Source organism: Rana temporaria, chromosome 2 (assembly GCF_905171775.1).
Source record: "Rana temporaria chromosome 2, aRanTem1.1, whole genome shotgun sequence".
Classification (NCBI taxonomy): Eukaryota; Metazoa; Chordata; class Amphibia; order Anura; family Ranidae; genus Rana; species Rana temporaria.
In genome coordinates this window covers 89,253,347-89,270,086 of record NC_053490.1, presented here as the reverse complement: position 1 = coordinate 89,270,086, position 16,740 = coordinate 89,253,347, and the positions used below count along the sequence as shown (strand labels likewise).

The 16,740-nt window shown below is 39.9% G+C and overlaps 2 protein-coding genes across 2 annotated transcripts; both read right to left on the bottom strand.

Moving 5' to 3' along the window:
• Window positions 1-442: 442 nt before the first annotated feature.
• Window positions 443-6,519, bottom strand: LOC120929222. Its single transcript, XM_040340507.1, has 2 exons — window positions 5,362-6,519; window positions 443-548 (listed from the first exon to the last, which is right to left on the bottom strand). Exons 1-2 carry the CDS (start codon window positions 6,053-6,055, stop codon window positions 535-537), a joined length of 708 nt encoding a protein of 235 aa, XP_040196441.1. The 5' UTR covers window positions 6,056-6,519; the 3' UTR covers window positions 443-534.
• Window positions 545-4,892, bottom strand: LOC120929221. The gene is made up of 2 exons (XM_040340506.1): window positions 1,098-4,892; window positions 545-886 (listed from the first exon to the last, which is right to left on the bottom strand). The coding sequence occupies exon 1, from the start codon at window positions 4,872-4,874 to the stop codon at window positions 2,646-2,648; it is 2,229 nt and encodes a 742-aa protein (XP_040196440.1). The 5' UTR covers window positions 4,875-4,892; the 3' UTR covers window positions 545-886; window positions 1,098-2,645.
• Window positions 6,520-16,740: the final 10,221 nt, after the last annotated feature.

The following is a 16,740-nucleotide window of genomic DNA, read 5'->3' as shown; positions in this document are numbered from 1 at the left end:
TGGCTCACGCCCACTTCCACCTACGACGGCTTACGCCGAGGGAACCCAGCGCAGTTTGGGAGGCAAGTGCTTTATGAATTCGGTGCTTGCCTCTCTGCTCTACGTCGGTGTAGCATATAGAGAAACAAGTATGTAGGTGAATGAATGACTTCCTCTTGAGCAACAGTCACTCACAATCCCATCAAAATTGTAAAAAATAAAAGGGTTTAGCTTATATAAGGGGAGGAGGAAAATCTCCTCTCCAAATATAGGGATTTTTACGTGAGGTGTGTTGCTCTTAGTATCGAAGGTAGGCGCACAAAACACAAGGTTTTTAGATATCAAAAATAATTTAATTAAATAGATATAAAGTTTCACATTTCATAAAATAAGTTAGCAAAAAATGAAATATACATGATCACGACCAAATTTACATGATTTATACAAAAAAGGAAATGAAGGTTATAATTAGAAGAAAAGTAGATGCGATATTGCCAACTAGTTTCGCACTTAGATGTGCTTCATCAGGGCTTGCATGATACTTCTGTTCCTTATTTACATGTAATGGTCTGTGTACGACATAAGAGTTAATCATTAATACAGGTATGATCAATGTAATATATTTAAACTTTGTAAATGAGTGTTCAACACAGATACAGATACTAAAATATATAGTGCGCTTACCATTATGTGTTTAAAAAGCTCAAAAACCATGGCAGAACAAGCTGCCAAGAAAGTAGCGGAGGCGAACCCGATGCGGGCGGAAGGTATTGACTGCTGCACTTTCAATCAGTGGAAGCCAGATCCACTTGATTTTAACAGGTGCGGACAATGAGATGTATAGAGGGGGTCACCACAATTGAGGAGGAAGAGATACAGGTATTTGTACGTTGTATCTAATTCTCTCCTAAGGAATTAAAAATGAAGATATAAAAGGAGAAGAAAGAATAATAATGATACAGCAGATTAAGGAGGTATCCATATATATTTATAGACATTTTTGTTAAATTAAAATAAGTATCTTGTTTTTAAATGGACATAGACCGAGTAAGTATCTAAGCCTTGAATAAGTATGGATACAGTCTAACAAATATATATAAAAAACTAGAGAGTATTACCTCAGTAGTAGTGAAGTTTAGATATAGGGTTAAGGCTGTCAATATAGTCCAGTGTAGTTCATACTGAATTCATAATATATTCTATAAGTAAGTAAAATACAAAATATGTATGCATATAAGTATATAAATGAATTCAATTTATTTTTTAAAAAAATAAGTAACTGTTGCATTGCAGCGTAGTGCCCGTCTATTAGAAAATAATGTAATTGAAAAGGAAGAGAGTTTACCTTAGATGGTTAATAACATGGAGTATATAGTGCTATAAGCTGATGTCCTAGGGGGATATGCTATCCCAGTGGCATTATACTTAAAGGCAATACTGTCAGAATGGTCCAAGGGCCGTTATATCTATTTAGGTTCCGATTCTAAAAATAGATAGAGTAATGAGTAGATTAAGTTCATGCCCATGACCAAGAAAGCCTACATAGAGGATTAAAACCCAAAGAGATGAACTAGAAAGTAATTACCTTATTTGTGTTGTAACACCAGAGAGCTGACTGAAGCAAACTTCCACGTGTACTGTGATATCTTCCCTCACGCCGTCCAAGTCAGCGTCTGACATACATTGTGTCAGCGCTGGCCTTAAGAACGGCATCTCCACCGGAAATGATAAGAGTCAAGCATGACCCCTGGCATCATATCCGGTCCACGCGTCCCAAGTTACTTGCGCGCGCATCCAGTGCGCTCCAGCGTGATGATGTAGGCTGGAGCGCATAGGGAGGAGACATGTGTTGACAGTCTCAGACCGGCCAAGGATGATGAGGTGGCCGGATGTGCGCGCGCATCCCATCTGATGTTGATGATGGGACGGGAGGCGTTAAAGAGAACACGCCCCCTGTATTGGGACCAGTGATTGGCCACACCAAGGTTGTGCAAAGTCCAACCTACCCCCGCATCAAGGAAACCTCCGTTTATTAGGTGGAATAGTTCAGAGCTTTGAAGACACAAACAAAAAGTTTTAATAAACACTAGTAGTAAGTTATACACAATGAAATGTGTATTTAACTATAAAGGAATATATAAGAATATGCTAGTGATTTCTCTCAGCTATATGTCCAATGGTTTATTTTCACATTGTCTTATCTGGGGGAAGGTTAATGAAAAAGGCATCTGTAGTAGTAAATATTTTTGGAAAGTTTTCACACCTTCCAATTGTTAATTCATCAGGTTAAATATAGCAAAACAAAAAATAATAATAATAAAACAAGATACCCTCCAAGCAAAAACAAAAACAAAACATAACAAAACAGAACAGAGCAAAAAACAAAGCACAGGAGATACATATCAGTCAGTAGTAGAGAGAAAAGCAATCCAATCATAAATCATCAAGTTTATATCATATATTTTAACAAAAAAATGGTTTAATAGATCTATATAGGGCTAGTATACAAGGCACAGGTATAATTAGCCCTAACACTGCGATCTATATTAAGATATATATATATGGTTTACAAATTAAATCTCTATGATTTGCGCCAGTGATAGATAAGTGTATAGGGTATGTTCTAATGAAGTTTAATGATAATCGATCACGGCCGTGACATTACCCTATAAGAAAGGTTTAAAGGACAAGGATGTATTGAGCCCTGGTATATAGGTGGCTCGTTGGTCAAAGATCCAACGAGCCTCCCGTTGGAGGATTTTTTTATCAAAATCCCCTCCTCTTTCCGGAGGGGAGATCACTTCTAATGCAAAGAAAGTAATGAAAGATGGATCATAGCTATGGTGCAACCCCACATGTTTACAAATAGGTGTATAGAGCAAGCCTGCTTCTAGATAATAAAGATGATCCTTGATTCTTCTAGAGAATGCCCTTTTTGTCTTTCCTATATAGAAAGCGCCGCATCGACATTTTGCAAGATATACAATGCCTATGGTAGAACAATTAGCATGTTTCTTGGATTTAAGAAAACCTCCTCTAGGGAGGGGACAGCCGTCCCCTTCTTCGATCCAGGGGCAAACATCGCAGTGTCCACATTTATAGGTACCCGGTATCTCAGGCTCCTGTAAAGTGGGAGCGTCAGGTACCAGGTGACTATGTGTGAGGCCATCTTTGATGGACCTGCATCTTCTATAAACAATTTCAGGTCTTTGTGATATATATTTTGAAATGATAGGATCCTCAGCAAGGAAGTGCCAATTATGGTTAATCAATTGGCGAAAGATGTTCTGATCAGAACTGAAAGTGGTTATTAATTTAGTTGTTGGATTGGACTCTTTTTCCTTTTTCTTAAATAATAATGTATCTCTTGTGTTTATCTTTGACTTTGCATATGCCTGTTTGAGAACTTTTTTGCTGTATCCTCTCAATAAGAGGCGAGAATAAAGCGCAGACGCTTCTTTTTCAAAATCTTCCTCCTTCGCACAATTGCGTCGAAGTCTTAGGTACTGACTGTAGGGGATGCTTCGCACCAACGATCTTGGGTGAGAGCTGGAATAGTGTAAAATAGTGTTTCCTGCCGTTTCTTTCCTATACAGATTAGTGGACAGGGTGCCATCATCATTTACTGAGATTTTTAAATCAAGAAAGGGGATGCTTTTGGTATCCGACTGGATCGTAAATTTTAAATTATAATTGTTAATAGATAGGTATTCCATAAATTTGGCCAAAAGGTCCGCACCGCCAGTCCAGACGACTAGAACATCGTCAATATACCTCCGCCATAATAAAATATGGCGGAGGTATATCGCGGCGGAGTCATCTGAGAAAATGGCTCTCTCCCACCCCCCCAGGTACAGGGTGGCATACGATGGGGCACAAGAAGTCCCCATCGCCACACCCTGCACCTGGAGGTAGGTTGAGCCATTAAAGACAAAAACATTGTTAGTCAATATATGCTCAAGCAAGGCCGTAACGAAGTTACAAAGTTTCCAATTATTGTGGTCTTGTTCCCGTAAAAACTGGGAAATGACCTGAATCCCTTTTGTGTGAGGGATACTAGAGTAGAGGGCCTCTACGTCTATTGCTGCCAAAATTGATCCTGGGGGTACACTCATGCCTTCGACTATTTTTAAAAGTTCCAACGTGTCTTTGAGGTAAGATGGTAGCGCCATTACATGAGGTCTCAATTGCATGTCTACATACTTACTTGCAGTTTCCGTATGGCTGCCTATACCCGAGATAATGGGGCGCCCGGGTGGATCCCTGATGTCCTTATGTATTTTGGGCAATGAATAAAACGTAGGAGTTATAGGCCACTTAATTTCTAGATATTCCCTCAAATCTTGATCAATCAATCCCTGTTGAAATGCCAGTGAGATTAATGAAATATAATCAGATCTGGCTTTTGGAACATCATCTTCTGCTATTATTTTGTACCAGTTGTCATTACATAGAATTTTGTCGCACATTTTAATATATTGGATCCTTGTCATTACAACCACATTGCCCCCTTTGTCGGAAGGTTTTATTACCAATTCACTATTACTAGTGAGTTCGGTAAGTGCTTGCTGTTGTTTTTTTGATAAATTGTTATCAGAAATTTTAGGAATTACTAGATTTTCAATTTGTTTTCTTGTTTGCTTAAGGAAAGCCCATACTGCTGGGGAGGTTTGCAAGTTAGGGAATCTTTGTGATTTGGTCCTAAACTTACAGGGTTCCGGAATCAGTTCTATTTCTGGTTCTATTTCATCGGAAAGGTCAATAAGATCTTCAGAGCTCTCGTTTTCGTCCAACAATTGGATCAAGATTTTCAAGGCTCTGAAGTCTTGTACCTTGAAGTCTTTATATAATTCATCTTCCCTAGATGCTATACGTCCTCTGTCAGTATCAAACATAAATTTATATGTAAGATTTCTAGCAAATAAATGTAAATCTTTAATTAGGGTAAATTTATCCACTTTTTGTGAGGGGCAGAAACTAAGTCCCAATCGCAATACCTCAATCTCAGTGGATGAGAGATTGTATGTCGAGAGGTTAACAATATCTAGTCCTGAGTCAGCTGCATCTGCTTGACCACAAAGGGATCCATTTTTCCTAATTTCATTGCGGCCACTGGTGTAGATGGAATTAGGCAGGGTCCTAAAGGGATGTTACCTGAGTTGGTTATTCTATTGCTAGTTTTTGGGATTGCTCCCTGTTCTTTTAGGCTTGTAATTTCCTTCTCCATAGCGAACATCACCAAAGGAGTGTTTCCCACCACCAGGTCACCACTTGTGTCTATTCCCTGTTCTTGGTTCTTTTTAGATCGATCTATGGGGACCTGAGGGGAGACCATACGTTTCTTAAGTGTCCCCCCTTGTGCATTGTGCCCACCACCGTTACCGCGTTTAGGTGCGCGTCCTCTTCCTGCTGTTCCTCGAAACGGTTTTGAAGTAGTTCTCTGTGAAGAAATGGAAGAGGATGAAGCTGATACATCTGAGTCAGATTTATATACAGTAGTTTCATGTTGGTTGTTACGCCTAAAAGTTTTCTTTCCCTTCTGGTTGGAGTTGTGATGCCATTTGTATGCATAACCTCCTGCAAATGCTAGTTGGTCCTTATAGAATTTTTGATCTTTTCTCATAATAACATTCTTATTATATTTTTCTAAGTGTTCAAGCAGATCTGATTCTTTTTTCTGATATTCGCTACTGGAAATTAGATGGTTACCCGAACTTCGTAAGTTCTCAATTTCTCTGTCTAATTCTGCAAGATCAATGATATGTTTATCCTTTAACATTATCATCATGTTAGAAGAACATGTGTTTAAATTTTCCTCCCATTTATCTTTTAATGTCGATTCGGTCATTTCGAACGTGGGGAAAATTTGCACTCTTAATCCCTGAGGATTGACCTTTTCTTTAAGATATCGGTCAAAAAATCGAATGTGCCACCCTAGATTTGACTTTCTTTCCATTAACCTTTTAAGTTTCAAAAAGAAAACGTCGAGTCCGACTTCCGTTTTTGCTTGTGAGGTATACGAATTTTGAATGGTATCCAAAAACTTTTCCCAGTCTAAGCCGGAAAACTGTGACATTGTGGGAGGGTGTGGGACACAAGGAAAGGGGGGGGGAAAAAAAGTTTGGAAGAAAAGGAGGGGAGATAAAAAATGGAATTTAACTCCCTTCAGTACCTATATAAAGATTAGGCCCAATTTGTGTAGTTAGACAGTGTTAAACCTAGGATATCCTTGAAAGTTTCATAAATAATTCAAATAATAAATCAAAAGAGTAATAAATCAATAAGTTTTGGTTGTCACCTTAGTACTGGAGGCCATTCATTCCACCATAGCGGGTTTTACACCCAAGATAAGGAAACAGAGAAACAAGTATGTAGGTGAATGAATGACTTCCTCTTGAGCAACAGTCACTCACAATCCCATCAAAATTGTAAAAAATAAAAGGGTTTAGCTTATATAAGGGGAGGAGGAAAATCTCCTCTCCAAATATAGGGATTTTTACGTGAGGTGTGTTGCTCTTAGTATCGAAGGTAGGCGCACAAAACACAAGGTTTTTAGATATCAAAAATAATTTAATTAAATAGATATAAAGTTTCACATTTCATAAAATAAGTTAGCAAAAAATGAAATATACATGATCACGACCAAATTTACATGATTTATACAAAAAAGGAAATGAAGGTTATAATTAGAAGAAAAGTAGATGCGATATTGCCAACTAGTTTCGCACTTAGATGTGCTTCATCAGGGCTTGCATGATACTTCTGTTCCTTATTTACATGTAATGGTCTGTGTACGACATAAGAGTTAATCATTAATACAGGTATGATCAATGTAATATATTTAAACTTTGTAAATGAGTGTTCAACACAGATACAGATACTAAAATATATAGTGCGCTTACCATTATGTGTTTAAAAAGCTCAAAAACCATGGCAGAACAAGCTGCCAAGAAAGTAGCGGAGGCGAACCCGATGCGGGCGGAAGGTATTGACTGCTGCACTTTCAATCAGTGGAAGCCAGATCCACTTGATTTTAACAGGTGCGGACAATGAGATGTATAGAGGGGGTCACCACAATTGAGGAGGAAGAGATACAGGTATTTGTACGTTGTATCTAATTCTCTCCTAAGGAATTAAAAATGAAGATATAAAAGGAGAAGAAAGAATAATAATGATACAGCAGATTAAGGAGGTATCCATATATATTTATAGACATTTTTGTTAAATTAAAATAAGTATCTTGTTTTTAAATGGACATAGACCGAGTAAGTATCTAAGCCTTGAATAAGTATGGATACAGTCTAACAAATATATATAAAAAACTAGAGAGTATTACCTCAGTAGTAGTGAAGTTTAGATATAGGGTTAAGGCTGTCAATATAGTCCAGTGTAGTTCATACTGAATTCATAATATATTCTATAAGTAAGTAAAATACAAAATATGTATGCATATAAGTATATAAATGAATTCAATTTATTTTTTAAAAAAATAAGTAACTGTTGCATTGCAGCGTAGTGCCCGTCTATTAGAAAATAATGTAATTGAAAAGGAAGAGAGTTTACCTTAGATGGTTAATAACATGGAGTATATAGTGCTATAAGCTGATGTCCTAGGGGGATATGCTATCCCAGTGGCATTATACTTAAAGGCAATACTGTCAGAATGGTCCAAGGGCCGTTATATCTATTTAGGTTCCGATTCTAAAAATAGATAGAGTAATGAGTAGATTAAGTTCATGCCCATGACCAAGAAAGCCTACATAGAGGATTAAAACCCAAAGAGATGAACTAGAAAGTAATTACCTTATTTGTGTTGTAACACCAGAGAGCTGACTGAAGCAAACTTCCACGTGTACTGTGATATCTTCCCTCACGCCGTCCAAGTCAGCGTCTGACATACATTGTGTCAGCGCTGGCCTTAAGAACGGCATCTCCACCGGAAATGATAAGATTCAAGCATGACCCCTGGCATCATATCCGGTCCACGCGTCCCAAGTTACTTGCGCGCGCATCCAGTGCGCTCCAGCGTGATGATGTAGGCTGGAGCGCATAGGGAGGAGACATGTGTTGACAGTCTCAGACCGGCCAAGGATGATGAGGTGGCCGGATGTGCGCGCGCATCCCATCTGATGTTGATGATGGGACGGGAGGCGTTAAAGAGAACACGCCCCCTGTATTGGGACCAGTGATTGGCCACACCAAGGTTGTGCAAAGTCCAACCTACCCCCGCATCAAGGAAACCTCCGTTTATTAGGTGGAATAGTTCAGAGCTTTGAAGACACAAACAAAAAGTTTTAATAAACACTAGTAGTAAGTTATACACAATGAAATGTGTATTTAACTATAAAGGAATATATAAGAATATGCTAGTGATTTCTCTCAGCTATATGTCCAATGGTTTATTTTCACATTGTCTTATCTGGGGGAAGGTTAATGAAAAAGGCATCTGTAGTAGTAAATATTTTTGGAAAGTTTTCACACCTTCCAATTGTTAATTCATCAGGTTAAATATAGCAAAACAAAAAATAATAATAATAAAACAAGATACCCTCCAAGCAAAAACAAAAACAAAACATAACAAAACAGAACAGAGCAAAAAACAAAGCACAGGAGATACATATCAGTCAGTAGTAGAGAGAAAAGCAATCCAATCATAAATCATCAAGTTTATATCATATATTTTAACAAAAAAATGGTTTAATAGATCTATATAGGGCTAGTATACAAGGCACAGGTATAATTAGCCCTAACACTGCGATCTATATTAAGATATATATATATGGTTTACAAATTAAATCTCTATGATTTGCGCCAGTGATAGATAAGTGTATAGGGTATGTTCTAATGAAGTTTAATGATAATCGATCACGGCCGTGACATTACCCTATAAGAAAGGTTTAAAGGACAAGGATGTATTGAGCCCTGGTATAGCATATATTAGATACGCTACGCCGGCATAAATATGCGCCAATGTATGTGAATCCGGGCCATAATGTTTAGGGGTTCCAAGTAATTTTCTAGCAAAATAAAATATATATTTTTAACTTGTAAACACCAAATCTCAGAAAGAGGCTCGGTCCTTACGTGGTTAATCTGTTCTAAAATCTGAAACAACGAATTCATACATAGTCTAAATCACACCAGACAGACGGTAAGTATGCTTATTAACCATTGTCCTCCTTGCACAGAATTCAAACAGACAGTTGAAAAATTAAGAGTCTCCTGTAATTTACTTAAAGCCTGCTGAATTGGTCCTTGATTGGCAGCTGAAAGCAAAGAACTTGATACAGCGCTCTTTTCTTTTCTTTGTCTGTCTTAAAAAATGTGTCAATACAAATACAAACTCCTGTTTTTGGCTGGTTTCCCAGACATGTATTCATTTTTGTTATTATCATTTTATCTCCATATGCCCCTTTCTAGAATCTTGGATGACACGTCACATTCACTGCAATGTTGCCTTAAAAAAAAACATAATAGCAAAGATAATTGCAGGATAAAAAAAGAGACAAAAAGATTCTTGCAGAAGAAACATAAAGATGAAATGCAGAATATTTTAGAAACAAAACAATAGAACTACCTAGCAGAAATTGATCCCGTATGTTTCATTTATAGTTTACTTTATATTTTACATTTGTTTATAATAGCAGAAATGTGTAGCTCATACAGTCAGGGGCAGACTGACAACTCATGGGGCCCCCAGGCACAAGGGGATCATGGGGTCCCCAGGTTTAAAGATGGCCACCACAAAGCAGCCATCTTTCTGATGCAACATTAATGAAATACGGCCTTTGTGGAGGGGCACCTAGCTTGGAGACATGAAGAGTGGCAGGAAACTTAAAGCTGGTGACCCAAATAAATGTACTGGGAGCCTCTCATGGGCAGTGCCACCTTAACAGCACGGGCTCTGAAGGTCCGGTTGTTCTGCCGAATAAGTTCCGCCCGGCGGACAAGGACCCCCTTGTACTGTGCAGGTGTGCCGCCGAGTCTCCGAAAATAGCCGAACATATAGAGCTGAGAGTCAGCTCTACACGGCGCATGTGCAATGACTATGACATGCCGCACGCTCCCGATGCTAGTGCTACTCTGCAAGGGGCGGGGGTGATTTTAACTGCTTGCCGACTGCCCACCGTCATATTACGGCGGCAAGTCGGCTCCCCTGCGCGAGAGCCTGTAGCTTTACGTCAGCTCTCCCGCAGGCCACTAGGGGCACGCCCGGCGGGCGCGATCGCCGCCGCCTGTCAGGGGGGGAAATGCTGATCCTCTGTTCATACAATGTATGAACAGAAGATCAGTGATTTCCCCTAGTGAGGCCACCCCCCCTACAGTTAGAACACACCCAGGGACATACTTAACCCCTTCCACGCCCCCTAGTGTTAACCCCTTCCCTGCCAGTGGCATTTTTATAGTAATCCAATGCATTTTTATAGCACTGATCGCTATAAAAATGCCAATGGTCCCAAATATGAGTGTCCGCCATAATGTCGCAGTACCGAAAAAAACCCTGATCGCCACCATTACTAGTAAAAAAAAATATTATTAAAAATGCCATAAAAATACCCCCTATTTTGTAAACGCTATAACATTTGCGCAAACCAATCAATAAACGCTTATTGCGATTTTTTTTACGAAAAATATGTAGAAGAATACGTATCGGCCTAAACTGAGGAAAACATTTTTTTTATATATATTTTTGGGGGATATTTATTATAGCATTTTAGCAAAAAGTAAAAAAAAATTTTTTTTTTCCAAATTGTCGCTCTATTTTTGTTTATAGCGCAAAAACTAAAAACCGCAGAAGTGATCAAATACCACCAAAAGAAAGCTCCAATTTTGTTTGGGAGCCACGTCGCACGACCGCGCAATTGTCAGTTAAAGCGACGCAGTGCCGAATCGCAAAAAGTGCTCTGGTCTTTGGGCAGCAATATGGTCCGGGGGTTAAGTGGTTAACAATAAAGTACATGGTTTAGAAGGGCATGTTGATGGGCAAATCCGCCCATCAACATTGCCATTGCAAAACCCGCCCATCAACACGCTCCGCTAAGACGTGTACTTTACTGTTAAAACCACCCCTGCCCCTTGCAGAGTAGCACTAGCATTGGGAGCATGTGGCATATGTGATAGGGCTCTTTCACACAGAGCGGATCTGTATAGATCCGCTCCGTTAGCCCGTTTGGCTCAGTGGGGATTCCTCCGTTAATTCCCGCTGAGCTGTCGGCGGACAGGGCGGTCCCCGCACACAGTGCAGAGACCGCCCTGTCTCTCCTCCGCTCTCCCCTATGGGGAATCGTCTGTCCGTATTCATTCGATCCGATCCGTCAGACGGAAGAAAAATAGGGTTTTCTTCCGTCTGAAAAACCGGATCCTGACGGAGGCGGGTGATTACGGACGTTAGCGGATGCTCCATCCGCTAACAACCGTGATCCCTTAGGGAACCATTGTAAGTCCGTAAACGGACTTATGAAAAGCGGACCGTTCGTCCGCTGGTGTGAAAGGGCCCATAGTCATTGCACATGCGCCGTGTAGAGCTGACTCTCGGTTGAGGTGCGTACTGCTCAAGCGCCACGCCTGCGCAGTACAGGGGAGTCCTAATCCACCGGGAACATTTTCGGCAGGACACCGGCACGACACCGGCACTGTAAGCCAGACTTTCAGCGTTTATGCGCTGATGATGTCATCAGCTGCATGCACTCTGAATATCTCCTAAACGATGCAAGTTTAGGAAATATTCACAGTACCTACAGGTAAGCTGTATTATAGGCTTAAAGCGGGGGTTCGCCCTGTTAGAAAAAAAAAAAAAGTTTTTTTTTATTAGACAATTAAATTCGGCATCGTAGCGCGAGCTACGGTATGCCGGTCTTACATTTTTTATGCCCGTACTCACCGTGCTATCGTTGATTGAAGAATCCGGGGAATGGGCGTTCCTATGGTGAGAGAAGGTGATTGACGGCCGGCCCTGGCACGTCACGCTTCTCCGGAAATAGCCGAAATAGGCTTGGCTATTCACGGCGCCTGCGCATAGCCTGTGCGCAGGCGCTGTGAATAGCCGAGACCTACTCCGGCTGTCTTCGGGGAGCGTGACGTGCCAGAGCCGGCCGTCAATCATCCTCCCTCTCCATAGGCACGCCCATTCCCCGCGGGAGTCGGATTCTTCAATCAACAATAGCACAGTGAGTACGGGGATTAAAAATTTAAGACCGGCATACCGTAGCTCGCGCTACGATGCCGAAAGTAATGGAATAATGGGGTGAAGGAGGGTGAACTACCGCTTTAACTGTAGGTACAAGTGGTAGTACAGAGTTTAACACATCTTTAATTCAGATTTTTTACCCAAAAAATCTTTTTTTATTAAATTTTATAATTTGTATTATTTTTTTTTTATTCACAACTCTGTTGGGGGGGTATTTGGTGAGATATCAGGGGTGTAAACAGACCTCCTGAAGTCTCACTTTGGAGACAGAGACAGGTACTGAGGAGACAGATTCCCCAGTCCCGTTCTCTGCAGACTCAGTTGCACTGAGAATGAATAAACAGGAGACAGAGACTACTGCCCATTCATAAACTGAAGCATAGTAAACACAGTTTACTATGCTCAGTTATGAATGAATATAGTGAGTGATTAGTATCAATCACTGCTCATCACATGCCATTGGGAGAGGAAAGGAGGGAAGCCGGCAGAGCTGTGGGGGGTTGGGGTCCAGGAAGTGAGAGAAATCCAGATTAGGGAAATAACTGATACCAATTTTTCACCCCAAGCACCAGTGGGATGGGGGTGTGAGACAGTTGGTGGGGTGAGTCAGTTGTGGAGGATTTTATTTCAGTGGCAGTGTCTGTGGGGTGACCGGCTAGGGATGTTGGGAAGGTAGAGAATGAAAGGTGACCATGCAATAATGTCTATAATCAAAAGATGTCTATAATCAAAAGACGTCTGAGCTCATCTACTAATGGATAAAACAAGAAAAATCACAATGGTACTGCTCAAAGAGAACAACCTCTTCTTATAATAATATGCAACCCCCAATCACTCTGTATGTCCAGATAATGTGAAGTCGTTTTATGACCATTCTGTTTAACCCTGTGTTATCCAAACTCTGTACAACCAAAAGTTTAAACTCAACACATAAACTAAACACTCAATGGGATATATTTACTAAAGGAAAATAGACTGTGCACTTTGCAAAGTTGCAGTTGCTCCAGAGGTTAGTAAATGAGCAGAAGCTCTGCTGACTTCCATCGTCTAATCATGTGCAGACAAAAATGGTGTTTTTTTTATTTTTCTTGCTCCAGATTGGATATTTTTTACAAAGTGAAGCCTCACCTCATTTACTAAGCTCTGGAGCAACTGCACTTTGCAAAAGTGGGCAGTCTGTTTGTCTTTAGTAAATTAAAGTGATTTTTTTTTATTTATTTTTTTGCTGGCACAATTAAGATGTTCTATCATCTGTGCCCAGTCTTGCCACACAGAGTTAATCCGGCTCTGAGCAATCCTCTTTTATTGTTCAGTGAGAAAAATCTTGACAAACAGAGAAAAACTTTGTCAAATCCTCCCCCTTGCTGTGAGTGACGGGTTATTTACATATCTCATGCACTAGCCTGAGACAGGTATTATTTTTAAATTCCCACCCCCACTCCTTTTCTGACGTCATGTGGTTACTTTTCTGGATTTTGACTGGATGTTAGTCATCATAGCAGAATTTAGTGTAAGTAATACACAAGAGAAAATGCATGTTGACAAGGGGAGTGTAGAGGTGGGCGGGGAGTCTACTGACATCACAACTCCACCCACAGAGCTCCAGACAACAGACCCACCCACAGAATCTGCAGTTTTTAATTTCTTATAACAGACAGAGGGGAAACATTTGACAGGTAAGGATACAGGCAGGAGGCATGTATATCCTTATAGATCAGCACTATGGCAGTAGTTAAGAAAGTGTGAGAGTGGGTTTACATCCACTTTAACCCCTAAGTTCACATTTATGCATTGAGGGAATGCATGAAAAAGTGTATGCTTTCCCAACAGGCACAGAAATGAGCTGCCCTTTAATCAGATGCACAGAAGTTCTATTAATTGGTAATGGCACTCAAATGTGCACATCAAAATGGACTTTTTCATAGCTTTTCATGTTGCTGGCCTCAAATCAATGGGCTGCCCTACATGTGATATGTAAAAAACATGCCCATGCGTGGTTGTATATGTCACCTAACTGTTAGAGCATAAACAAATAACAATCCTCCATAAACATAGATGCATAGCTCCCAACTGTCCCTGATTTCGTGGGACTGTCCCTGATATGGAAGAATGTCCCTATGTCCCTCTTTCCCCTTCATTTGTCACTCATGTTGGTCTGATCTATATAGTTGTATATGAAATGCACTTTTTATCTTTCAAAAAGTGATTCCAAGTGCTAAACATTTCATCCAAATTCTAAATGGCTGCATTTGTAAATGTTAAAAGCCAATATAAAGGAATAGTAGTGGTAGAAAAAACACTTAATTGCAATTAATTAAAAACACTTGTGCAATTAATTAAAAACACTTGTGCAATTAATTAACTTTGTTAATTTTTTTGTGGGTTAATTCTCCTTTAAGTGGGTGTGGCAGGGGGGCATGGCATATGCCTTTATACATTTGCTAGTAGATGTCCCTCATTCCCATCTCAAAATGTTGGGAGGTATGGGTAAGGGTTAAACCCCCTATTTTAAACTAAGGGGGTAATCCACAAAGATCCGGCGTAACTTAATTTTTTCCATTTAAGTTACACTGCCTTAACATTTCTACCTAAGTGCCCGATCCACAAAGCACTTACCTAGACGTGCATAGCGCGAAATTACGTTACGCCGAGCTTTGTGGATTGCGACGGGTCAATAAAGTTGCGTCGGGAAAAAAAAAAGATACGGCGCGAAAAAAAAAATTAAAAATTAAACAAAAATTGCGTCGCTGGACAGAAGGGTCTGTTTTTACAAGGTGTAAACAGTTTACACTTTGTAAAAGCAGCCCTAATTTTGTGTTTGCAAACTAAAACTTACGGAGAAAAAACGAAGCTGAAAAGCTTCGTGGATCTCCGTAAGTGCTAATTTGCATACCAGACACGAAATGCCCCCAGCGGCGGATGCGGTACTGCATCCTAAGATCTGGCAGTGTAAGTCCCTTACACATGTCGGATCTTCTGCCTAACAATGGAAAACTGATTCTGTGGATCAGTTCTATAGTTAGGAACAGGGATACGACGGCGTAACAGCAGTTACGCCGTCGTATCCCTTTTGTGGATCTGGCCCTAAAATTTAAAATTTTGGTTTTCCATGCCAAAATTCAGAAACCAACTGAGTATCATAGCATGTTGCATCAACAACCATAGGTGTGCGCACAGGGTGTGCCTGGTGTGTCTGGGCACACCCTAATCACCCTATGTGGTGCAGATTCCCCCCTGTTTAGACCCCTGTTATTTCGCCAAAGCTCCTAAAAAAAATGGTTCAACAATTATTAAAAAAATAAAAAATAAAAATAATAAAAAACTTAAAAAACTACCGACACCGTCCACTGCCCTACTGACACTGTCGGTGTATATATACACAAGCATGCACATGCATATGTGTTTGAGGTTTGGGGTGCACACACAACACCAATTTCAGAAACAAAGAGAGTGGAATAATGGGCAAGAGAAGGACAAAGAGAAAAATGTGCCGGTACTTATATGGGTTATACATTAAAAATAAATAAACCGTATAAGGAAAACATGTCTGTCATTTTTTATGAAACAAGGATGACTCTTCAGTGACAATAGATACATTTTTTGGGGTCATGCAGATGAAAATTTGGATAATCTTTACTAAAATAAACATTTTCTACCCAATTGAGGAAATTATGTTGAGTTTATATTTTATTTATTCCTTATTACCAATGTAGAAATTCACTTTAATCACAAGAAACCTGGTAATTTCACATTATGTTAGTCATCTTAGCGTCCATCCTGTGTCCATGCTCTGCTACTGATCCAGAACCTGTGAGGGAAGGACACAGCAGAACGGTCACAGGATCTGTGATGAATCTGGCACAAAAAAAAGATCAGCATGAAGAAGATAATTGGAATTACGATATAAAACTAAGCCCTGCAGCAATAGTTGTAAAAATTACAAACTGCTGAACAATCATATAAAAAAGATGAACATTTTAGCAAGCTGGCAATTTTCTGGCATCCTTGTCATACCCAATAAAAGGGCATTGGGGCTACTGTATAGATACAGAGCGAATGGCATGGTAAAGGGAAGGAATGCAGTTGAAGTGAGCACTGCGCTGCTTTTCTGGGACATGGCTTATGCATAAAGCATGCTCTTGGATATGGATAAACAGGGGAGGATTCACTCATGCATAGGAAATCAGTACAGATGATGTTAGGCTAAGACCCAGTTACTATGTCCATTCTAGCATAAATAACATGTTAATGGAATAAGGTGACCTCAATATGGAAGAGCTGCCTTGTACATGAGACAAACCAAGCAAAGTTAACCCTTCTCTGTCTGACGTATCTACAGCTTTCTTATATATACACTTGGTGACCTAATATCTATAAAGATTAAAGCTGAATGCCAGACAAATAACTAAATACACTTTTGAACTACACATATTTTACCAGCCTCATCTCCTAAAGTATTTATGAATTTGTCTGGGCACTTTTGAGTGTTGGACATCACAGCCAGGAGGGTAATGCCCTGTACACACGATCAGTCAATCCGATGAGAACGGTCTGATGGATTTTTCCATCAGTTA